Source organism: Xyrauchen texanus, chromosome 25, assembly GCF_025860055.1.
Source record: "Xyrauchen texanus isolate HMW12.3.18 chromosome 25, RBS_HiC_50CHRs, whole genome shotgun sequence".
In the NCBI taxonomy this organism is placed as follows: Eukaryota; Metazoa; Chordata; class Actinopteri; order Cypriniformes; family Catostomidae; genus Xyrauchen; species Xyrauchen texanus.
The window spans coordinates 35769605-35796607 of record NC_068300.1 but is presented as its reverse complement, the minus strand read 5'-3'; the positions used below and the strand labels follow the sequence as shown (position 1 = coordinate 35796607).

The following is a 27003-nucleotide window of genomic DNA, read 5'->3' as shown; positions in this document are numbered from 1 at the left end:
TGAGGAAACTGAGGACAATCAACCCGAGTTGTTTGACCAAACATAAGAGTAAAACCCTGTCTGATCAACTTAGTAAACATCGGAACTATCAACAAGAATACTTACAGTATGGCTTCACTTGCTGTACTGTCAATGACATACACCATCCCCAATGTGTCATCTGTTTGGAAGTGCTTGCCCACGAAAGTACGAAGACTTGGAAAATAAAAAGGCATCTAGAGACGGGGCATCCTTCTTGTGATAGTAAACCTATTGACTTTTTCCACCGAAAGGAGAAGGGTTTACAGCACCAAAAACAAACTATAGCACAACAAGCCATACTTACTGCTAATGCTCTGGCAGCATCTTATGAAGAGTCATACTTGATAGCGCAGTCAAAAAAGCCAAACACAACTGGAGAGACCCTGATAAAGCCCGCTGCTGTGGCTATGTGTTGGGCCAACAAATCTACCAATGTGTCTAATTCTTTCGCAGCTGCTGGCATTCATCAGATACAAAATTGATTTCGGAAATTACTTGAGTATGTGCTCATCTGCTCAACGCTGGAGGGGACTTCTACAGGCAGTGATATTTTCACCAAACTAGACACAAAAATAAGAGAGATGTCTCTTTCATTGGATAACTGCATTGGTGTATGTCCTGATGGAACTCAAAGCAAAGGTTTTACAAGTGGCTTCTCATGTTAAGTTTATGCATCGTATTATACACAGGAGTCTCTAGCTATCAGAGCACTTGATCCTGAGCTTAACACTGTTCTCAAAAGTGCAGTCAAAATAGTAAATCACATTAAATCTTGTCCAATAAACAGAAGATTGCTAGCTGCCCTTTGCAATGAGATGGGCTCAGAGCATGAAGCACTGCGGTTTCATATGGAAGTCCTATGGCTATCGTGAGGGACGGCACTAAGCCAAATTTACGAACTGCGTGAGGAGGTGCACTCATTCCTGAGAGAATCAAAATCTGAGTTCGCCCAACACCTGACAGACCCAGTTTGGTTGTCGAAACTTGCTTATTTGGCATGCATTTTTGAAAGGCTTAACTTGCTTAATATCACATTACAAGGGCAAAACATAAACATCCTGTCAATGAATGCCAAAATCAATGCATTTCTGAGAAAGTTGGAGAGATGGGATAAATGAGTTGAGCAAGGTAGTGTAAAGCTGTTTCCAGAGCTAGAAGAATTTCTGGAGGAGAGTGGACTGAGTCTCAGCAATCTGAATGTGCACATCACTGGTCATCTTTGCAGCCTTTTGGAACAATTCCATAAGTATTTCCCAAAAGAGACACAAACAGAAATGTACGACTGGATACGGAAACCATTCACTGAATCTAGAACTCATCTGCCCACAAATTTGGAGGATGCTTTTCTGGAGCTATCCAGGGATCGAACATGGAGAACTTAATTTTTTCACTTCCACACTGCCTGAATTTTGGATTTAAGTAGCAGCGGAATACAGAGAGTAATCCGATGCGCCGATGAATGTACTGCTTCCATTTGGGTCGACGTATTTGTGTGAACAGACCTTTTCCACAGTGACATACTTGAAAAATAAGAACCAATCACGAGTCGATGTTGAAGATGATCTGCGAGTAGCTGTATCCATCATCAGACCACAGATGAAGCTGTTATGCTCCCAAAAACATGTGCACCCATCTCATTTAAAGGTAGGCCAAAAGTAATTCAATTAAATAGCTGAAATGACGGGTAGGAAATGTTAGCTCAAAAATATGTTGGTTCGGTCACTTTTTTGTATTTGTCTTTTTGGGGGGGGGGGGGGGGGTTCACGAATCTCCTTTGTTGACATATTGGGGGTCTCAAGTTGAACATTTGAAAACCACTGGGTTAGGTGATGACTGCATGGCATTATAAGCATTTACACATTATGGAACACATTATGGACCTTATTAAAAACTAAATTAGAAAAATAATAATTTGAACTAATACATTTAGTTATATTGTGCGACAGTGGAAAGGTTTGAAGTAAAAATGAGTGACTACATCTTGTGGATGTCAGAATACTGTACACTGTAATATATATATATTGAGGTGAGCCACTATGCCATCACTGGGACCTATAGTGCATTGGAAATTGGGCATTCCAAATTCCAAAATAGAAGGTTATGGTTTGTCTACAGTAATTACAATTAGCTATTTAACTACTTTTTTAAACTATCATTAGTCTATGGTAAAGTTTATTTTATTTCCCCATTTAGATGGCTAAATAAAAGGGTGTGTGTCAATATGTTTTTCTCCGGGTTAAAAACAAGTAGGTTATGTGTAGGTGATGCCTGTTTCATCTGGGACAACAGTGTGTGTAAATATGTGTGTTGCTTCTGTATGTGAGAGAATGACATGTTGTGGTGTGTGTCTGAAACCTGTAGATAGCCTCTACAAATGCATGTGGAGATTGAAAACAAGCCCTGACTACTCTATCGTCAGTCTCTAGCAGTGTGTTGAGTGACTAGAGTTATACACACACAAACACACATGGTTGAGTGAAAGGACTTCTAAAGATACTGTATCTATAAACCTTTGGTGTTGTGTATTCACACTATCTGTGGATATTAAACTTTTGAGTGACCCCTCTTAACTATAGTGCGCTTTGATGACCTACAGTCAGGCCAAGATGGAATCTGCAGATCATATGTGGATTTACTGTGAAGTTTAAGGGGGAAGTCTGGAGAATTCATTGGAATGAATTTAAAATATGTGGAACAGTTCTGAAATTACTACGCTCATATGGGACGCTGAAAACACAGTCAAAATATCAAATTAAATATTTAATAAACAAATACGGAAGGGATGGGGATGTGTCGAACTTTGTGAATGATGACCGTTCCAATTACACTGGCAGCCAAAAGTTTGTAATAATGGACAGATTTTGCTCTTATGGAAAGAAATTGGTACTTTTATTCACCAAAGTGGCATTCAACTGATCACAATGTATCGTCAGGACATTAATAATGTGAAAAATGCAATTTACAATTTGAAAAAAAAAATTCAGAACTTCTTAAACTACTTCAAAGTGTTCTCATATAAAATGACAGCAATGACAGCTTTGCAGATTCTTGGCATTCTAGCTGTCAGTTTGTCCCGATACTCAGGTGACATTTCACCCCACACATCCTGTCGCACTTGCCATAAATGTGGCTGTCTTGTTGGGCACTTCTCATGCACTTTACAGTCTAGCTTATCCCAAAAAATGCTCAATGGGGTTAAGATCCATGACACTCTTTTCCAATGAGCTGTTGTCTAATGTCTGTTTCTTTGCCCACTTGTACCTTTTCTTTTTGTTTATCCGTTTCAAAAGTGGCTTTTTCTTTGTAATTCTTCCCATAAGGCCTTCAACCCCGAGTCTTCTCTTTACTGTTGAACATGAAACTGGTGTTTAGCGGGTAGAATTCAATGAAGCTGTCAGCTGAGGACATGTGAGGTGTCTATTTTTCAAACTAGAGGCTCTGATGTACTTATCCTCTTGTTTAGTTGTACATCTGGTCTTCCACATCTCTTTCTGTCTTTGAAGACTGTAGTGTACACCTTTGTATGAAATCTTCAGTTTTTTGGCAATTTCAAGCATAGTATAGCCTTCATTCCTTAAAACAATGATTGACTGATGAGTTTCTAGAGAAAGCCGTTTTTTTTTTTTTTTTTTTTAAGCCATTTTTGACCTAATGTTGACTTTAAAACATGCTAGTCTATTGCATACTGTGGCAACTCATAAAAAATTTCTGAGGCTGCAGATTCCATGTGAGTCTGCCTACAGTCAACATGACATTATTTAAAACATTCATTCAAAATGTTATTTAAATTCATTAATTAATTAAAATATATATATTATATATCACTGAGTTTGTTTATGTAATATCAAGGACCACTATGTAAATACATTTTTACCTTTATTGTGTTATCCTTGACAAATGAGTTCTAAATCATATCACTGTTTTTGTCAGATAGACTGAAACAGAAGCATTCTAGCGGGTTTTAAAACTTGTTAAAGTACAAACAAGAATCTTTCAGCAAAATTGTTTGTTAATTTGTCTAAATTCTCCAAAGAAGGTGGATCGGTAACACTTTCCATAAGGTTCCATTCGTTAACATGAATTAATATATTAGGTATCATGAACAAACAATGAACAATATATTTTTTACAGCATTTATTAATCTTAGTTAATGTTAGTAAATAAAAATACTATTGTTCATTGATAGTTACTGTATTTTATAGCTAACATTAACCAAGATTAGTAAATGCTGTAAAATAATTGTTAGTTCTTGTTAACTAATAGTGTGAACTAATGTTAACAAATTAAACTTTATTGTAAAGTGTTACCGGTGGAACAAAGCGGGTGATCTTGTGGCATTACCAACGTAATTCCTGAGGGTGGCTTTTTATTCAATGATAAAAAATTCTAATTGTTTTAATTTATTCATATTATAATAATTTAATAATAAAAATAATATGAAAAATGACATCAATTGAAATACAATTACCGGATTAGAGTCAAACCTTCTCAAACAATAACAAAAGCATGTTAAAATATTTGAAAAACATTTTTCCACAATTTTACAAAATGGCATATCTGGGGCCTTATTACAAGTTTTCTTTACACTATTTTGCATGCATCAAAAAATATTTCAATTACGAGTTGAATGCACACCAATGGCCAGACAAAGTCATTTTCAAGTGGGAAACATGAAATTCTCTATGAGATACAGATTGCAACAATAGCAAGGATGTGCGTATTCTGCAGTAGATGGTACAGTGAATTATTTCCATTTTCAATGCCACATTTCAATGATATCAGGTGTTGTGCACAAGAAAGCTTAAATGTGAATTTAAATGTGTTCATTTTAATGACTCGCCCTACAAAAATGCATTAATTATTACATTAATTAAATTTTTACAAACAAAGAGACACTAATATATTCTGTGGTAATCGACAGCAGGCCTAAAATGTGAGCTGAAGTATTTAATCTGGAATAATCATTTAATAAACTACTGCCAGAAAAATGATAATTCCTCTATGAACTGACTTTTGTTACAGCATCTCTATCTCCAAAGATCCTGGAGATGAAAGCGTTCTCTCAGTGTGTGTGTGTGTGTGTGTGTGTGTGTGTGTGTAGTGTGGAGGTTCAGAGAGACCTGGGGGGTATAGAAGTGGGGAGCAAATTTGAAAACCCGACACTCCTGAGAAAGTAACTCAAGAGGCCCCGTTCAGTCGCCACTGAAAGAAGAATCTAAACCTCCTATCTGAGAGCATTCTTCATACATGAAATTACTTTGTGTTTTTTCCTTTGTTTGTGTGTGTTTGACATTCATTATATGGAAAAGAGACTACACCATTGGTTACCAAATGTACATGCATTATTGGATTTGTACACACAAAGTCATACTGTACACATGTAACGAATATGATATCCTGATATATCACAACAAATATGCTATCCTTTCATTTGCACACATATTTGGTAATTGGATGCTATCAAGGTAGGGCAGAGATTCTGTTTATAGTAACAAATAGAAAGATGCACTTAAAATGTTCATCAGTATGGAAATCAGACATGCATGCTGGGAATCCAGCCTCTTAAAATATGTAATCTCTCTCCAAAAATAATAAACTGATAATTTGCCACTGATAATTTTCATGTGCAAATGAGCTTTGCGGAAAACTCGCCAAAGGTTTGCCGGATGTTCACTACTTCTGGCGAAGAGCTGCAAACTTCTGGCAAACATTTGCAGCGAATCAAAATCTCATTTGCATGTGAAAATAACGAGCGTAAGTTTGTGACTAGTTTAGATTTTTTTAAGGGAAGTATGCTTTTCCTTCCCCCTTAATGGTATAAAAATGTAGCCTATATGAAAACTACGTCGAACAATACGAAAAAAATATCCTGATAAAATGTTTGTATATTTATTGCCCAGCCCTACACTGAACTTCAACCAGCACAGAGGTAAAATACTTCACTCGTGTCTCTGTTGTAACCACCACAGCCACTGTTGACTGGGAAATACAAAACAGGTACGACAGACGAGAGACTGTGGCGGTAACAATAGTCGCTTCGGCACAAAGTGTCAGCTCGAGTTCAGTGGGCACAATTTGTATGTACGCACAGCTTGCAAGTGTGTGTGTGTGTGCAATTATACATACTCTACATGTTTTAAAGTGAGGGGTTATAACATTATATATGCTCTGGTATGTTCGTAAACCTGTTTTCTAGTGAAGTGCCCTTAAGGTGTTAAAATGTCATATTAAAGGAGATAGTTTATAGAATATGTAAGAGTTTGGCACAGAGTTGTTTTTATACCAGTGTGAGAGAAGTGTGTGTGGGTGGGTGGGTGGGGGGGGGTGTACTGTAGCTGGGTGTTTGAAGTTATCGCGCTACATTTGTAAGCTTGATTGCTTATGTCTATGTACATGTGTGTGTACATACTATTTTTGGTACAAAATTGTGCAAAACTTTCTTTAAGGGACAGAATTGATGTTAACATAAAAAAATTGGACCATCTACATTTGACCGTACCACCTAAGGGACTAATACTTGTGTGCTTTTATTTGAGAGTGTATATGTATATCACTTTGCGTGTATGTGTGTGTGAGGTCAAACTGAAATAGTGTGGAACACAGACTGATGTATAATGCAGTCGGAGTATAATATTCCCATACTGTCCTGACTCAAGTTTCCAAAAACTGCTCATGTTCTCCGTACTGCAACATTCAACAGTAAAACGAGCTTCAAAACACTAAGCTGTAACAATAACAATCAACAATTATATATAATGTGTCATTAAAGATTAATTCTTTCCTCATTAAAAAAGTTGAACTCCTAAAACAATTTATTGTAATTTTGCAATATATGTAGAAAATCATGAGCACTCATATAATTAATAAAATGAAGACTCCAGTCATATCAGTAACCTTATAGAAGCTGTTTTATTCTACATGGAGAGGGTCCACACATGGGGGCGGCCATGTTAGAATCACATGACCAGCTGAATACTACTCACTTAATCTCAGTAACCGTCCTATTTGACATTTTCACTGTTGGATTAAATTATTAATGGTGCCCTGTGAACTCTAAATTTCTAAAATGGCATTTGTGAATGAAAACTATGCATTTTGAATGATGCTGCACCCACACCACTAGGTGTCACTGCAAGTGCTAGATGCCACAAGCAAACAATTATGTGCGGACCCTCTCATGTAAAATAAAACAGCTTTTATAAGGTTACTGATATGACTGAAGTCTTGCTCATGATTTTATATATGTTAAAAAAATTACAATTAATTTATTTAGGAATAAATCTTTCTTAATGAGGAAAAAATGACTGAGTATACCTTTAATTGTCATGAAAATAATGCCACAATAGAAAATAATCCTAATGGTCCTAAAATTAATTGTATTTTCCACAAAAGAAAATGTTGCGAGTTTTTTGTCTGTCTGTGTAATAACGTATCGGTTACCTAACGTAACCTCGGTTCTCTCTAGATGAGGGAACGAGTATTGCGTAAGCTAGCTTACGCTACGGGAAAGATTCATCTTTTCTGAGATATTGAAGCCAAAAAATTATCCTTAATTTTTGTATCCATTGTCAGCGCAGTGCGGCAGCTGCAGACCTTGAGCGGGCTAGCTATCGAGCTCATAGGTTGCTCTGTGGCAACTGCTGCAACCTATAGACGAGCTTGGGCGAACTCGCATCCAATGAGAGGCGTCCGCGCGCTCACTGCATCAAAGCTCGCCAAAATGGGCGTGACTAGAGTGCATATAAGCGTAGTTCGTAGGCTGGAACCCTGGTTTTCATTGACTGAAGCGAAAAGTCGCTCTTGGTGCGAGCACGGCCGGCTACGCAATACTCGTTCCCTCATCTAGAGAGAACCGAGGTTACGTTAGGTAACCGATACGTTCTCTTACGAGAGGTTCTCTCGTATTGCGTTAGCTAGCTTACGCTACGGGAACCCATTGTCAACGCCGTGCGCGCCAAGCATCCACTGTATGAGGGAATTAAGGGGGACCCGGGGAGCCCTTATGAGTGGGGAAATAATATTTGGCCGGCAAGAATGCGGTTCATTGATTGTGTAATACATAAGCACATAGTGGGAAGGGAACGACAGAGCGGCGGTGCCGGTCTGTGTGGAATGTGTCCCATCAGTGCAGCTCACCAGGGGAGCTGTAGCGTATTAAACCGCTAGTAGTTTTGCCTGCAGAGCGGGCACTTCCATATTGTAAAATCTGACAAAGGTGGAGGGTGAAGTCCATCCCGCTGCCACACATATGTCGTGAATGGAAATCCCGCTGGACCATGCCCACGAGGATGCCATGCCTCTAATGGAGTGAGCCCTAATGCCCTACGGGCATGGCAGGTCTTTTGATGCGTATGCAGCAGCAATAGAGTCCACTATCCATCTAGATAGTGTCTGTTTCGAGGCTTCGAGACCTTTGGTGCGCCCTCTGAACGAAACGAAAAGCTGCTCAGAGCGTCTGAAAGTGGCGGAGCGCGCAGTATACAATCTCAGTACTCTGACCGGGCAAAGGAGATTGGCGTCGCGTTCGCTATCGGGTGCTGGCAGCGCCGATAGGGAAATGACCTGTGCTCTGAAAGGAGTACCGATCACCTTGGGAACATAGCCATGTTTAGGCTTTAAAATGACCTTGGAGTCACTTGGTCCAAACTCAAGACACGCAGCGCTGACAGACAGCGCGTGAAGGTCTCCCACACGTTTGACTGATGACAGGGCAGTCAGAAAAACGGTTTTGAGTGAAAGGTATTTCAAATCCACGGATTGAAGTGGTTCGAAAGGGGGGGCTTTCATAGTTTCGAGAACTATAGAAAGATCCCAGATAGGAACCGATGGGGGGCGCGGGGGTTCATCCTTCTAGCTCCCCTGAGGAAGCGGATGACCAGCTCGTTTTTACCCCATGACTGGCCGTGCAGGGGTTCAGCGAACGCTGCAACAGCCGCCACATACACTTTGAGCGTGGATGGGGATCTGCCCTTATCCAGCAGCTTTTGTAGAAATACGAGCAGCGACGACACCCCACATGGGTGAATGGCCAAATCGCTCTGATTGCCGCACACAGCGCGCTGAACAGAATGTGTGAGCGCACTTACTGTGCTTATGCTGGACTGCTCGCAGACAGCATGGACAGGCTGTTCTGTGAGTGACTTCCCGATTGAGGTGAATGGGGAAAGAGTCACGTCTGTTAAGTGGTGCGCAAGCATAGCCACGGGCACGGGACTTACATACAGAGAAGTGTTTGCTGGCCGTGTGACAGAGCGGGCAGAGAATGGGCGCGCGCACGTATTCGTGAGCGCATTTATTGACTCTAACACTCGAGTGGTTTGTAACCACTTTTGAGTGTGCTCTGATGGGGACACGGAACGTGTAATGCTTGTGTGTAGAGGTGAACACTGGATTGTGGGCACATTTTCTACACATAAGGCTGGTCGTGTGACAGAGCGGCCAGAGAATGGGCGCGCTTATTAACCCTAACACTCGAGCGGGTCGTAACCGCTTTATGTGAGTGTGCTCTGATAGGGACACGGGACATGTAATGCTTGTGTGTAGGGGTGAACACTGGATTGTGGGCACATTTTCTACACATAAGGCTTTATTTTGGGTTGCCGTGGAAACGGCGTTTGAGTGCAGGCAAGCGGGTAATATCACCGGCTTGTTGGCTGCTGAATCCACCACTGCAGTAGCCTGAGAGAAGGGGACTGACAGGGGGCGTACGGGACTTACATACAGCTGGCCGTGTGACAGAGTGGGCAGAGGAGGGGCGCGCGCACGGGCTCGTGGGCGCGTTTATTAACTCTAACACTCGAGCGGGTCGTAACCGCTTATGTGACTGTGCTCTGATAGGGACACGGGATGTGTAATGCTTGTGTGTAGGGGTGAGCACTGGATTGTGGGCACATTTTCTACACATAAGGCATGTTTACACTTTACAAGATTTCTTTGGGTCGCCGTGAAAACGGCGTTTGAGTGCTGAGCAAACGGGTAGTATCACCGGCTTGTTGGCTGCTGAATCCACCACTGCAGTAGCCTGAGAGAAGGGGACTGACAGGGGGCGAAGCTTTGACGGTGGTCCGGCCGTGGCGGGACTGAGCCGTCGTTTTCTCAACAACGCTAGGATGACTTCGGTTGCTCAGGTTTCAGTACAATCTTAGGCCGAGGCCCGCAGGGGGGCGGCGGTCTGCGGCGGCTGTCTGAGCGCGATCGAGGGCGGCCGCCCTGTCGACGCTGAGAAGTCTGGCTTGTTGAGCTGGGCGCTGTGAAGAGGCTCGTGCAGGAGGCTGGTCACGTGGGCGGCCTGCAGAGGAGCTAGCGCGACGAGATTCATGGCTTGGGCTTCGAGAAACGGTCAACAATGCCACTCACCGTGGAACCGAAGAGACCGGACAGAGAGAGCGGCGCGTAGTGCGTTCAGCTTCTCTCATGTCGGCTAGTCAGATCTGAAACAGCCTCTGTCTGTAAGACGGCCATGGAATGCAGAGCAGATGCGGCTTGGCCGGCGGCGGTATAGGCGCGGCCAACACAGGCGGAAGTAGTTCTGCAGGCCTTAGATGGGAGCACCAGCTTAGACCGCCTTCTCACGGCGGGCAAAGGTGCGGCGTGGAGTCTGTTGGGAGCCTGCTCAGGGGGCGGTGACCACTCGAGCCCGAGGCGGTCGACGGCCTGTGTGAGGAGGCGCGTTAGTTCCCCTTCGACTCCGGCGCGGGTCCTGCTGGATTCCTGGGCCGAGGAGGAGGCGTGTGAGCCTGACCACTCCTCGCTGTCCGAAGCCATGATGGAACAGCCCTTATCCTCCGCTTCTTCGTCCGAGATGGCAGCAGAGCAGCCGCTCGGAGGCAACTCGCTGGCGTCCGGGTGGGCGGGGAGGGTGAAGGCAATGCTCGAGGGAGGGGCTCCGGCGAGGCAATCGCTTCTACCACTGGTTCCGGCAGCCTTTGAGAGCGGCGGCTTTTTTCTGCGCGGCTGAATGGAAGGCGCGCGGCGGCTTCGGTCCTGAGCGCTCGAGTCGAGCCCGCAGGGTCGACATTGGAAGCTCCTCGCAGAGATCGCTTCAGCGAGGCGAGCTCTGCATGCCCCAGTCCCAGGCAGAGAGCGCAGATGGCGTGGCGGTCTCCGGTGCTGAGAGGGGTGCGGCATGAGGCGCAAGTGGAGCGAGGCATCTTTAAAAGACGCTTCGTACTCTTTTGTGAAGTTCGTAAGAACTAGCTTGTTTTAAAAGGATACGTCGCCGGATGGCGTAGCTCGCAGGACGGCTGAAGGTGGCGAAGACGGCCGGCTTCTTCGGCGCTGTCCACGCTTGCTTGATGCCCCTCGAGCGGCGACGCAGCTTCCAGTTCAGAGATGCGAAGAGCTTCGCTGAAGAGATGAAAATCAGGGTTCCAGCCTACTGAACTACGCTTATATGCACTCTAATCACGCCCATTTTGGCGGGCTTTGATGCAGTGAGCGCGGGACGCCTCTCATTGAATCGCGAGTTCAGCCCAAGCTCGTCTATAGGCTGCAGCAGTTGCCGCAGAGCGACCTATGAGCTCGCTAGCTAGCCCGCTCAAGGTCTGCAGCTGCCGCACTGCGTTGACAATGGATACAAAAATTAAGGATAATTTTTTGGCTTCAATATCTCAGAAAAGATGAATCTTTCCCGTAGCGTAAGCTAGCTTACGCAATACGAGAGAACCTCTCGTAAGAGAACTACCCACACTGCAAGTGCTACAAATAAGTCAGGGGCCACAGAGGCCAACACACTGAACAAGGGGAGGTTTAATCAACAACAGAGGAGACCTCAGCCATTTTAATTAGCCACAAACACACACACACACACACACACACACACACACACACACACACACACACACACACACACACACACACACACACACAGTGACTCCCCTGTGTATGCTGGCAATAGGGCCTGGTTTGTTTGGTTTCCTGTTCGACTGAGGAAACACTGGTGATTACGGCTTTAGTCATGGATACCTTAAAAACAATCTACAATTTTATATAAATAGCTGGAGGATGAGGTAGTGTTTGCACTCTTAAGCAACACTTCTCTCTCTGTTTCGTTCTTTCTTTTTTTCTCTGGACTATAAATAGTCAAAAGTGTTGCTCCCATGTGGTCACTTTTGGTCAGCAACAACATCCTCTTTCATGTATTACCCCTGTATGTCTGTCTAACTCTTTCATTCTTGCTCTTTATTCTCACATTTGAAAGAAAAAGTTCACCCAAAGATCAAATACATTCTGTCATTCTTTAAATGTTGAGAGAATTTCTATTTTTGGGTGAACTATCCCTTTAACATCATGTTGGTTTAGAGCCAGAGGCGCTTGGGGCCATTCCATAAATGTGTGAGTTGGTGCCGCCAGTTACCATAGAGACGCTTCTGTGTACATGGAAGCCATGCAATAGTGCAACAATAAGAGCGATCTAGATTTGGTTACACACAAAGAACGTACAAAAGGAGAGAGACAGAAAGCGCGAGAGACTCTTCCTGTTTGCAGACTTAGTATTCGTTTCCTGTTCATGACTTCTTTTATGCAGCTATTTTTGTTACTACCAGTTTCTATTGAGGTAGAAGAAAACAGTTTGTGTTAAATGGTGAAACAGTCACACATGCGCATGGCTACTTTAATAAAAAAAGAAAATAGAAACAAATTGATAGGTTCCTCTTAGCAGCAAAGTAATTAGCTGCATTGTTGACACACTCAAATGTTTTTTAAGGCAAATTAATGTGATTGATTGCTGAAATGAAAGATAGGGCAAGCCTTCATTTTTTTAATCGCTATAGAAAAACAAAAGAGTATAAAAAACCACATCACCCTCTCACATAAAGCATAAAATAGATACAACATAATGCAAGAATATCAGCTAATGCCATTTTAACAGCACAAAGATTAATTCAAGCAAAGCTTAACACTAGATTCGGCAGGCTTTCCAACTAAGCAAAATAAGACAAATGGCAGGGCTATTTTTGTCAGTCTCATGTGGCCATTCAGAAAACAAGGCCTCCAACGTGTAGTGAAACCCTGCGGTGTGAAAAGTTCAATGAGAGCTAGCCATTAAACAGAGCTGCTTAATGGCTAACCAAGCCTAGCGTCTGATTAGCCCTGAGGGTTTAGACCCAAATCAGAGTGTAGAGATGGAAAACCTAGTTAAGCATGAAACCCATGAATGTCTTTTCCATTCAACACAAACCGCAGAGCTTTTAAATCTCTGATAACATATCCAGTGGGGTCTAAATGTCTGAGACCACTTGTGAAATGTATGTGTGGCTAAGCATCCTATACAACCTTGTTTTAGAAGCCAAAATGTTCTTCTCACTCTGTGCACTAGATATGAAGGAAAAGTAAATATACTTTTCAAAGCGCACGTGAGATAAGTTGACACCTCTAAATAGGCCTCCCCTTCTCACTCTCTATTTTACTGTTGCTAAATCGACCTTTTGCAAGACAAGATCTCCAATTGACCTTGTGCAATACAGGATCTCCAATTTTAGACACATTTCACCGCATTCACATACTGTATACACCCTCTCGCTCTCCTCTAAGCTCGCTTCTAATCTTACCATCTGTCTTTCTTAATCTTGCCTTATATCACTCCTGTCCTGATATTTCCCCATTCTACCAATGTGAGATAATGCATTTTGAGGGGGTAGTATTTTTACTTCATTGACCGATGTTATGTTTTATTTAAGTGTCAACTTTGTCTTGGATGTTTCTCCTAAAACCCCTTTTGAGAAATAGAAATAGGCTCAAATGAGACAATTATGAACATACAGTAAGAGTATAAAGCAATATAATTAATGTGGAGAGCATAGCTCAAATAATTTTAAAGTGCTCTGAGAGCTTCTTGAAACAAGTAGACAATTTGAGAAAACAAGAGTAGTCAAGTCAAGTCAATTTTATTTATATATATCGCCTTTCACAACACACATCGTTTCAAAGCAGCTTTACAGAATATCAGCATTAACAGACGATAAAACTGTAATGTCTATAAAGTCGATTACTCATCATTGTGTAATTTAGATAAAATATGATTTTTAATAGTGTTTAAAAATAATTAAATGATAATTGTATTAATAACCCCAGTGAGCAAGCTGTAGGCGACTAGAGAAAAGTAGACAACAAGTAGACAATTGAGAAAACTAGAGAAGAGAAGACAACAAGTAGACAATTGAGAAAACTAGAGAAGAGAAGACAACAAGTAGACAATTGAGAAAACTAGAGAAGACAACAAGTAGACAATTGAGAAAACTAGAGAAGACAACAAGTAGACAATTGATAAAACTAGAGAAGAGAAGACAACAAGTAGACAATTGAGAAAACTAGAGAAGACAACAAGTAGACAATTGAGAAAACTAGAGAAGAGAAGACAACAAGTAGACAATTGAGAAAACTAGAGAAGACAACATGTAGACAATTGAGAAAACTAGAGAAGAGAAGACAACAAGTAGACAATTGAGAAAACTAGAGAAGAGAAGACAACAAGTAGACAATTGATAAAACTAGAGAAGACAACAAGTAGACAATTGAGAAAACTAGAGAAGAGAAGACAACAAGTAGACAATTGAGAAAACTAGAGAAGACAACAAGTAGACAATTGAGAAAACTAGAGAAGAGAAGACAACAAGTAGACAATTGAGAAAACTAGAGAAGAAAAGACAACAAGTAGACAATTGAGAAAACTAGAGAAGAGAAGACAACAAGTAGACAATTGATAAAACTAGAGAAGACAACAAGTAGACAATTGAGAAAACTAGAGAAGAGAAGACAACAAGTAGACAATTGAGAAAACTAGAGAAGACAACAAGTAGACAATTGAGAAAACTAGAGAAGAGAAGACAACAAGTAGACAATTGAGAAAACTAGAGAAGACAACAAGTAGACAATTGATAAAACTAGAGAAGACAACAAGTAGACAATTGAGAAAACTAGAGAAGAGAAGACAACAAGTAGACAATTGAGAAAACTAGAGAAGACAACAAGTAGACAATTGAGAAAACTAGAGAACACAACAAGTAGACAATTGAGAAAACTAGAGAAGACAACAAGTAGACAATTGAGAAAACTAGAGAAGACAACAAGTAGACAATTGAGAAAACTAGAGAAGACAACAAGTAGACAAATGAGAAAACCAGAAAAGAGAAGAGAAAAGAACAAGTGGACAATTGAGATAACAAGAGAAGAGAAGAGACAACAAGAAGACTGTTGAGGCAACAAGAGACAAGCAGAGAAAAGAAATGACAAAACATAAAAAGAGAAGAGAAGAGAAGAGAAGAGAAGAGAAGAGAAGAGACATGGTGACAAGAGATGAGAGATTTCAGTGTGTTATTCTGGCATAATGGCCAGTCACACATAATTTAAGTTAGATGAACTCGAACTCAAAACAAATGTGAAACCATACAATGTTGCATAAAGTTAACATTCAAAGGTGTCTGTTACTAGTCTAGTGAACATGTAAGGAAAATTTGTGGTTCAAAAGTTTAGTCTGGTCAGGGTTAGGGTAAAACTTTAAGGTTTTGACCCACCCAGAGATGAATTACTGCTCATAAGTTTCCTTTTCATAGCTCAGGACACTTGATGGAGATCTCATAATTTATTATGTTTCAGTTAAGTATTAATTTACTTCTCAGATGCATTTCCTAATATTGCTTAGGATAAATTAATATAGAAAGAAATTATACCATTGTTTACACAAAGTAAAAATATTGATGTGGATAGCATAGCTCAGACAATTTGGTCTTGGAAAAATTTGACAAGAAATGAAGAGTTCAAATTGAGTTCATATTCTAACTTTCGATTGCAGATTTTGTCGTCTTATTGAGATCTCTTCTGGAACTCTAGAAGAGACACCTGTGAGATTACTGGGGTCTGTTTTTGAGGAGCAAAGAAAGCAGGAGTCTTGCACAAAAGTCTCCATTTTATCCCCTTTAACTCTTTTTGCTGTCTAGGAGGAAAAATTGAGATATTAAAGAGATCTCATCAGTGAATGTTCACTTCTGCAGTCAGACAGTTTATACCTTTCATGTCACATCCATTTAAAAAAGTAAGTGAAAGATTGCGGTTTTGGTCCCAGTACTTTTCCGCATGCACTCAACTGTAGTTCCAGCTTCGACCACAGGAGGCAGTTTGGATATTCGGAAAGTATAGACTGATTTTAGCAAAACATTTGTCCCTCTGTCACAGATTTTCCAGTGAGATCAGTCTGTGTAATATAAAGTATTTATTATTTTTTGCTCTTACGAAAACAAAAGCCAGAAGCAGACTGCTTACTGTGTTGCTTCATTTGACACTATGTGGCCTCTATCCTAGAAAGGAACGAGAAGTTATAAGCAGATTGTGGGGTCACACCAGTCAGCTGATGCTACCCAACATCATCAGGAGTGTGTGTGTGTGTGTGTGTGTGTGTGTGTGTGTGTGTGTGTGTGTGTGTGTGTGTGTGTTTTAGTGTGTGACTGCTACTGATTTTAAGAGTGACCACATTACCAGGCCAAAGAGTGGAATGCATCTGATGTTGAGGAGGAAAAGGTGAGGAGTTAAAGAGCATTACCTCGGGTTGAGGTCACGTCTGTGTGTGTGTGTGTGTGTGTGTGTGTGTGTGTGTGTGTGTGTGTGTGTTGTATGTCTTAACAATGGAGGGAATACTACGGCTCAAGACATACTCATATTTCCTAGCTACGCAAGCTTGACTGCACACGAAATGTCTTATAATGCAATTCATAATGCTCTGAAAGCGTAGCATTCTCAGCGTTGCCACAAGTGACACTACAGCAGCAGCCATTAGCTTAAACTGTCTTCTTTTACAGTCAGTAGAATCTGACTTTAAAAGCACAGACATTTTCTGGGTACTCGATCACCCCCTTACAGTACGGAGGTTATTACCATCACAGTTACACAGGAACATGTGCAATGTACAACGGTGCTGCATGCTTGCAATTCACTGGCCAAGCATTTGCATCTGTATTTGTGTACTTGCGTAGAGTATATTTCTGGCCTTTGCTTGTAATGTCGGTACAACACATTAATACATCATTGTGATACAGCTAGTTTTTCTCTCTCAGTATGGCCACAGTGTAAATCATTCTTGAGAGAGAGAGAGAGCAAGAGAGAGAGAGAAAGGAGGTTACGTCTACCCACAATTTACAGCACATTTAAAATGGCGCCACTCAACAGTGTAATGCAGTGTTTGAACTCCAACAACTCTCAAGTGAGCACAAAAATGCACATAATGACACCTCTCTAAGCAGATTTCCTCTCTCCTTGCAGCCCTCTTTCCTATCCTCCACTATCTGTACCCTTTCCATGGATTCTTTTCTTTAAACAACTATTCTGGGAAAGTCTTCGCCAGAAACACATCTCATACATATGCAGCCTCACGAACTCCTGCCTAAGCCTCCAACAATGAGGGAGCACATTAACATTCCCGGTAACCTCAAACACACACACACACACTGACACACACTGGCTCACTGAGCTCTTTTTGTCCTGTACGCTCGAACAAATGAGCACCTTTGTGTCCGAACACTTCCTTGTCTCCAAACATTCAGGGGGTCAAACACAGCATTCTGATCCTCGCAGACCTCGGTTGAACTTGCTTCTAAAAACAGCAGGTCGGAGTGGGCTGCTCTGGGAAAACAGGATTAGTTAATTCCCAGCCACTTTAAAATGCTGGCTTGAGATAACACAGTTTGGATTATACAGTATATACAAGTAACTACAAATTTTTACTAAATGACAATTCGTCTAGAAAAGTTGATGTGTTTACAGTGGACAACACGTCAATTTTGGCTTGTATATCATGCCAAACTCCATCTAAAAAGTCTGTTGTGTGCTCCGCTTATAACAGGCATTGTGAACACAGAGTTTTCGTGGGTTACCGTACAAAGATAATCACACTCAAATGCACCTGGACACAGTATGAGGACAGGAATTTTCCTTTTGCTGCCACCATATAGATCAAGCAGAATTGAAGACACATGCTACATAACTAGTCGACACAGGCCCAAAGAACTGAAAATTGGTAGAATTAATCGACTAGTCAACCAGTCAGCGCAACTCCTACTAACCATGAAACAGAATGTTCCTACTTCACCATATTGAGTATCCGCAATCTGAGGCCACGGTACACATGATTTATTGACATAGGCTCAAAGCATCAAATAGTGCCAGAACTAATCAACTAGTTAACAAGTTGACTAGTTGGTGCAACCTATGATTTCTGAAAATGTGTCTTTTTCTTGGCAGATTCCTTTGACAAATTCTTTAACGGGAACTTAAAGGGCAGTTCACCCAAAAATGAGATTTCTGTCATTATTTACCCTCAGGTCTGTGTGAATTTGCCTCATCTGTAGAACACCAAAAGAGATGTTAGGCAGACGGTCTCAGTCACCATTCACTGTCACTGCATCTTACTTTGCATACAATGAAAGTGAATGGTGACTTTTCAACCATCGGGCCAAACTGTTCTTGTTGCGAAACCATCCTATTCTGTGCCAATCCGGGCCAGCCAGCACAGTTACGGATTGTTTTTTCACTGTGGTGCTGAAAACAGACTTCGAATGTACACAAGAAATACGTCAAGAGTTTAAGGACTGCATGAGAAGTGTGTTTACTTTGCACAAATAGTATGCTTGGCCATACAAAAAGTATCCAATCGTGAGTAGACCAATCGTGAGTCGCGATGTCACTACAGGCATTCCACCAGCAAAGTTGAGCACGGTTGTCCGTGCTGAGAATTCCGGGCCGACAGCGTGCCCAGGTGGAAAAGCTACTGTAACCATTCCTCACCGTGCTCAGAACCATTCGGCCCAATGGTGGAAAAGAGACTTTTCATTCTCCCCATCATCTCATTCCATGGAAGAAAGAAACAACAAAAAGGTGATGAAAGAATTTTATATATTGAGTGAACTACCACTTTAAGAATACAAGTCAATACTCACCAGTTGCATAAATATGGCAATAATTGTCCACAAAATGCATAAAAAAATTTCATCATCTGTATGTATTTGTTAACCAGGTCTCAGCTACATGCTAAATTGAATACAATAATGCATAAATTCCCCAGATTATGAACTGGAAAATGTGCGATTGATTAGCTATTTGTGCGCAACACCTGTAATCCCACACAAATTGCAGGCACTAATAATAATAATTATAATAATGTTAATGGTCATATATTACAATTGTATTTCAATTACTGCATTGATATTATTTTTATACCCAAGTAATATTTCTCCAATAATTTAATGAACTTGTAAGCAGCATTGCTATGAGATCCGATTTGGATAAACCCTCGAGATGACATCTTCTCTTCTCCTGTCCACAAACACATCTGTTTTTCAGTGCACAAGATGAAATTCGTGGAGCAAGCACAGAACTGCCTCGCTCGCGTGTGCTCACTCACTCAGAAGAATAGAGCTGTGCACAAACAGCCCGTGCAGACTTTGAATAAATCACATCACTGCCCTGAGTGGTTTAATATTCACACAAGCATATCTTGATTTCGATTTTATTTCAATGGACATTTCAGCCATACATAATGCAACAGAAAGACGTGTTGTTTTTGCGTTATTTCGAGGCACCCGCTAATTTTATCTCATCACATTCATTTCAAACTGCAAGCCCACAACTTGGTTATCCTCTTTGCAGTGGTGCTGGAGATTCAGTAATGGTGGAGTACTGCTGCTGAATAGCAGTGCAGGAAACACTGGGCAACAGTATCCACGAGTTGTAGACATAGACCTAAAGCATCAAATAGTGGTAGACTTACTTTACTAGTCAACTTGTTAACTAGTTGGTTCAATCCCTACCAACCAAGAAACAGAATTTTCCTCCTGCTGGCACCTTATAGAGCAATCGGGGTCCTTGGTATTCATGAATCACGACTTGTCGAAATTGGCTCAAAGCATCAAATAGTGGTAGAGTTTATTGACTAGTCAAATAGTTGACTTGTCAGTGCAACCCCTAATCGACAAAGTATAAAAATACCAAGTAATGGTAGAAGTAACTGGTTGGTCGATGTCAAGTTGTCAGCTCAACTCCTGCTTTCAAATACATTTTCTTACTACCATCGGCATACAAGCACAACTGAAGTCACCAGATGATAAATGATGAAGTTTGCATCACAGCAGCTCCATTTACAACATCACAGAAAAGACAACAAATAGGACCAAATAAATAAAAAAACAAAAAACAAAGATACATATATTTAACATAACCTGATCCATGATGAGAACTAATCGACTACTCGCTGCAACCCCAACCAACCAAGACACATCATTTTACTCCTACTACTGCTTGTATAAGACTTGTTGATCTAACTAACAGACTATATGACTACTTGACTACAAATTAACACAGTTCATAACATAAAATGACCTTTACATCTTTAAGTTAAGTAGATCTTTAGAAGAGGAAATTCCATGGTGGGAGGTCCCTCAAATATAAGAACTGACAATCACACTCAAAATCAAAGTTGTTTCAGAAGGCTCTGTCACATCCTGCATGAATCATTAATGGCTCAGATTTACGAAAGCAGACAAAAACTTTCCTTACCTTTTTCTTTCCTAATGCTTCAAGCTGCTTCGTAATAGGGATGCACTGATACCATTTTTTTGAGAACGAGTACTTTCGTTTTTTTACCATTACGAGTCCGATAACTGTTTATTTTTCTCAATATCAGCAGTTTATTTCAATTTTGTCATCAAAATTGTGTTTATATAAATAGATTCATTAAGTGAAAGTATTACAATTGATTTGCAACATGAAATTATATGATTTTTATCAAATTAAGTGGATTTTATACAGAACCTCACAGCGCAATCCTAAATACAACATTGGAGTTATTTTTGTCAAATAAAGTGCTGCATAACAGAGCATCACAGATGTTAGACACTGCTTAAATATAACACAGTTACTATTGCTTTATTATTATTATTATTATTAGTAGTAGTAGTAGTAGTAGTAGTAGTAGTAGTAGTATTAGTAGTAGTAGTAGTATAACAGTGAATAATACATAAGTTTACAATAGTGATCTATTTCTGTCATACTATTTTCATTTCAATCGAGCTTTTATTTTGGCGAAGCTTTTATTTTGAAGTGTTTCTGTGTTGTTAGACCAAGGAGCTCTGACAAAATGTTGGCAGATTCCCAATGTGGAACAGCCAGACGGTACATGAATCACAGTAATTATTCAAATGCAAAAGGCTGCTATATAAATCAATAAATATGTATTCTGTATATGACTTGTGCAAAAAAAGTGAATTAGTGCTCTGCTCACTGTATGCAATGCTCATAAATGTTTTCCACGTATGAGTCAAGGATCTCTAAAGGTATGAGCGGTTTGTGTCTCTATGCCTGCACAACACCGGCTGCACATATTCACAAGCACTCACATTTAAAACAATGCATGTGCAAACTATCTATTTATCTCTTTTATCTCTTTAAATATCATTATATTTAAATGTTAAATAATCTCACAAGGACATGACGTGATTTTAATCTGTGCGCTGAATGTTTACATAATGACCTTCATACGTCAGAAGGCATCGTTTTTTGGTATCGGAGCATTTTTACGAGTATGAGTACAAATAGATGAGCAACAAATTCCGCAAACCTGATTCCGATACCAGTATCAGTTCCGGTGCATCCCTACTTCCTAATATAACGGCCTTAATGTCAATAAACAGATTTTGTTATACAGAATTTGTCCCGTCACAGGTTGTGTTGGTGATTTATGTACAAGTTAAGAGTTAACTCGTGCCCTGAAGCAGTAGTGTCTTTTTTAAAAGTCTGAGCGGTAATGACAGCCGCAGCGGTGAAGGAGGCTGGTGTCAGCTGACCCCGCTTTCAGCCCATAACAGGAAATGTGATCTTTACAGCAGCTCCCTGAAAAACAATCTCACTATTGTCAGCTTCACTCTCCTGCCTCTCTCGTTCTCACAGGGGAAAAGGCTAAAAAATGCTTGCAATGAACATCTTACCATCATTCCTGTCAGCTAACATATAAACCTGTCCCTTTATCTTGCCCCACAGGTAAATCAATTCCAATTAACTAGCACAGAATCCCAATGGAATTTGATACAATATAAAGGCAGTACAGTGATATAGCTACAGTTTGCAAGTTATTGGTGTCGAAATCCAGAAGTCCATTTAGAAATCCATTTAAAAGACTATAAATGGGTAAATGGGTTACATTTTTTGGTGGACTATCCCTTTAAAAAATCAGCACATTTGATTTAGTGCTTTAGGGGTAGAAATTATGTTTGATTAAATTAGATGATTGAATACATATCTACACTGACGGCATCACGACTGAGGAATTCACTTTGAGCTAGTTTAAATAAACTGTTGTTTAGGTCCGCAACACAAAATGATTACTAGTTCAGACGCATTGCCCATTTTCCTCTGTATTATAAACTATGACGAAACTGAGACCATTGGTCTTTATAAAGGTATCGGGTCTCAGGGTCTACATAAATCATAATGTGAGAAAGACAAAAGCTCGGCACTTCTATAACAGAATGATCAGCAGGCCTCACAAGCGGTCCACGGGGCCTGGTTACAGTGGAACAAAAGAGCGGGAGTGGTGTTGGATCCCTCTTCAGGGCACGGCTGAAATCTTAACCGCTTGCCATGACCTCATAGTGTTTTTCCCGCGAACACATCGACACGCTGTGGCGCACGCAACCCGAGCCGTCCACAAGCTACATGACTCTAGACTACAGCTTCAAGCAATATCTAATCCCAAGCATTTCAAGTATATAAACATGCGTTTATATTTGTTTACACTAGCATACGCTGAGTCAAGTCTATTAATGGATGTAACAATAGTGCTTGCATTGTTTAAATTGGACACATAACTAATATTAGGGAGGAAGCCACCAAATACCCCCCCAATGTCTGCCAAATGAATAAATGTAACCCATCAACAGCGGTTTTTCAATGACCAATTCTTCTATGGAAAATGATGAACCATTAAGACAATACTTCAATATATCAAATCTGTGCAAATCAGTCAACTGTAGCTTGTGTGCATGTAATCAAAACATTTAATTGTTTATTAGTAGGACATATATTGTTAGTCATATGCTAAATTAATGAATCATTACTAAATAGAAGTCTTTTGCATGCTTAAATTAATGTACACTGCAAATAAATGGCTCCTGTGGTAACATCTAAATTACCTGGTAACAGTGGAGCTTTGAAAAAGTCACATTTGTATTAGTCTAAGTGGGTACCTCATTCTGAGTAAGTCAGCCTCTTATGAAATAATGCATAGTCAAGCAGTGCCAAGTCACTTAATCTCTGTGTACTAGAGAGTGCAGGTTACAGTTACACATCTAGTAGACTGTAGTCTCAAACAGGGTCTGTTACTGTAGATGCAAATAAAGGTATGGCAGCCCAAAGCGCCATATCATATTCTTCACTGTCAATCTTGGTCGAACACACCTGAAAAGTGAGCTCTGCAAGAACAATGCTGATGTTCATTCTCTATCTCTATGTTCATTCCTCTCCAAATGATCACGAGTTGATCTGATATGTTCCTATTGTGATATTGCTCAGATTTCATCAAATCAAAAATCTACACTATAAATACTCAAACTGCTGATCACAGCGTAGATCTCAACAATACCAAAAATGAAAAGAAAAAAACATGTAATTACGTGTGAAAACTTACGTAATTATAAACGTTAACAGTACAGATGATTGCATTACTTCTAATCAGGGATCCCACCTTTTGACCAGTGAACTTCCATGACTTTTCAAGTTTGTGATTGTTGCTTGATAAGGATTATATTATTTTTTTTCATGACTTTTCCAGTGCTGGAAATCACAAAATTAAAATTCCTTGATATTTTCAGCCTTTCCTGGGCCGTGGGAACCCTGTGTAAAATGTATTTTTAGTATAGGCTGGCATATTTACATGCTAGGTACAATAAAAGATGTTGTCACAATCTTCTCGAGAAGGCCCATAAGATGTCAACATCTCTGAAATGAAGGTATAACATACCTGCCACTCCCCAGCAATGACTGTCCCTTTGGTCTGACTCTACGATTAGTCCCGCCGCATAACTTCCATCTGTGATGAGAAGAAGTGGAAATGTTTCAGTGATCTTTTCTATTATGTCTTTCACACCATTGCAAAAAATGTGCCATGATAACCATACTAAATCATGTAAATATCCATACTAAATATATAACCGATATTTAACCTTCAGATGTTACTACAGTAAAACAAGTGCTAAATATAATATAATACAGTAGGTATTAGCCAGAACTAAAAACTCAAAATGTCATAAAACTATAACATTAAAAAAATATCATCTCATATAATATGTAACTATGATAATTTGGCAAAGGCTGTGGTTACCAGGCTACCTGTTCAAAGGAAATACTTTATGGTCTGATCTCATTTGCAGGGTCAAGCATGCAGTAACATACAAAGGCTTTCACCAAACCTGATGGGCTGCCTACCTAGACAGCATTTAAGTGCGTTAAAGACATTCAAATGCCCCAAAAATGCTGTCTAGGTTGGCAGCTCACTAGGTTTTGAGACACAGGCAAATAGCATACAACCTGAAACTCTTTCTAAAGTTGAAGGATGTGCTTCAGGCCCAGTCAAGACAGTTCCTTTAACTGCTGAGAGGGTTTCTCAAGAGCTATTTTGGAGAGGCCACAGTTTGGATGTTTAAACCCATTTTTGGCTTGTCTGTCTGTTTGGTTTCCTTTGTCCTTATATGTATGCATTTGATTTAAATATGCATATGTTCCAGCAAACATAATGATTAATAAATATTATTTATGCGTAATATTTAAGTGCACAGACGCTGTAATATTTACTGTTAGGTAGCCTAAATGTTGTAAGTTTTAAGAAAATTTAAGAATTTTTTTTTATTTCAGTCAAAATTATTTTTTAATAATAATAAGGATGAATTAACCTTTCTACATTTTATTGAATAGAGTGGTTAGATGAGGTAGAAATAACTCCTTCTAGTAGCAAAAGCGCATTTCACTTTTTTTAGTGTCTGTAAAAACTTTGACTCAAGATTGGAAGTCGTGATAGATACATAAGACTCAAATAATTCATGACTGGAAACTTTTCTAAAACACGCAAAAATAGAATAACACATCTTAAAATAAGCCACACTAAATATATGCAAAGCATTCGCAGAGCATCCGCACACTCGGACTGCAAAACCCAAATAAACTAAACTTCCTTATAAAGACTAAAGCGAAACAGCAAACCGTTTAATAATATGAACTGTTAAAGACGCGTCTCTACCTTAAGAGAATGATATGCAACAGGTTGATTTTCCCTTGTTTGACACTCCTTCCTTTTGCAGTCTTTTTAAGTCTTCATGCCTTGTTTTCAAGTCCAAATCGATTTTTGATGTTGTTGTTTTCCCCCTTCCTTTGTTAAATCTAGTTTAAATCCTTTGTTAGTAGTTTTACATCCATTAAAAATGGGCTAGCAGCGATGTTCGGCAGTGCTGCAAGAGAGAGAAAGTGAATTATTACAAGTATCTCTGCAAATCCCGCCCCTGAGGCGGACGAAAATAGAAATGTGGGCGGGCTTCACCAAAAATAGCGCGTGACGTTTGCCGGTTGCAGCATTCTCGCATTGTTTCATTTTCTGTTGTTTCATTGGCTGGGGCTGCAGTCAATCCTAAAGCGCGCGTCAACACTGCACTCTAGTGTACTTCAAAGTTTTGTACTCACAGTTGAAACCATGACCACTGCAATATAACAGGTCATAAATTCACAGAACTTATTCCACGTTGTTCAAAAGGAACTTTTCCACCAGAGTTCTTTATAACTGTTGGAGAAATACTATGTGCCGCCTAATTTTAAAGGGATAATTCACCCAAAAATTGTAATTCTTTCATCATTTACTCACCCTAATGCCATCCCAGATGTGTATGATTTTCTTTCTTCAGCTGATCAGAAATTAAGGTTTTTAGAAGAATATTTCAGCTCTGTTGATCCACACAGTGCAAGTGAAGGGGTACTAAAATTTGGTAGCTCCAAAAAGCAATTAAAGACAGCATAAAAGTAAACCATACAACTCCAGTGGTTAAATCAATTTCTTCTGAAGTGAGATGATAGGTGTGGGTGAGAAACAGATCAATATTTTTGTCCTTTTTCACTATACATTTTCCTCCCTGCCCATTAGGTGGTGAATGTGAATCGCCAAAAACAAAAGAAGAAGAAAGTGAAAGTGAAAGTGGAGATTTACAGTAAAAAAAAAGGACTTGAAAATGTATCTGTTTCTCACCCACACCTATGATAAGCTCCTGAAGATATACGTAGATTTAACCACTGGAGTCTTATGGACTGTGCTTTTGAAATTTCACATTTTTGGTACCCATTCAGTATTTGGTCAAACTTTATGCTTATTTGCAGTTTTAAATTAAGAAGAAAAAAAAATCGTGATTTTCAATGAGGTCTCAGATTTATGGACCCCACTATTATATGGTATTGTAGTGCTGATCAGGTATTTCAATTTGAAAGAATTAAATATTGTTTAAAATAGTGCATTAGGGTTATTAGGATATTGCTTTTATACCTACAATTTTACATATATTGTATATTGCAATTTATACTGCTTTATATTTCGATCTGCAAAATATCCCAACCACAAAATAAAGACAGTTTACCTGTATGTTTTTTACTAAATGGCTCAATGCAGTCATAACACAGTTATAAGTTTAATGAACGTACACATTTATACATCTTTTAAAATGCATATAACTACAACTGAAAAGTATAAATGTTTCTCTTATTACAAGAAATTAGTGCATGGATGCAAAACAGTGTACGTATGCATACAGTATACATGCATATCTGTTTATACATCTGTAATGGGATCAGGAAGGGCAAGGAGGAGGCGGGAAGCGGAAGGACAGTCAACATAACTTTAATGACGTAACTGAACTTTAAACAACATAAAACAAACATAAACACACAGCACAGCCGCGTGTGTCTGTCTCTGTCTCT

The 27003-nt window shown here is 39.9% G+C and overlaps 1 protein-coding gene across 3 annotated transcripts in view; it reads right to left on the bottom strand.

Moving 5' to 3' along the window:
• Nucleotides 1–27003, bottom strand: part of LOC127619081 (histone deacetylase 7-like) — a 97599-nt gene that overhangs the window by 47920 nt on the left and 22676 nt on the right. For 2 of the 3 annotated variants that reach the window (XM_052091822.1, XM_052091823.1), the window contains exon 2: nt 24017–24085. In XM_052091822.1, coding sequence (XP_051947782.1) covers nt 24017–24085 — 69 coding nt within the window. Of the gene's footprint in view, nt 1–24016; nt 24086–25288; nt 25497–27003 lie in introns of all 3 variants that reach the window. The other variant, XM_052091824.1, reaches the window with a different exon arrangement.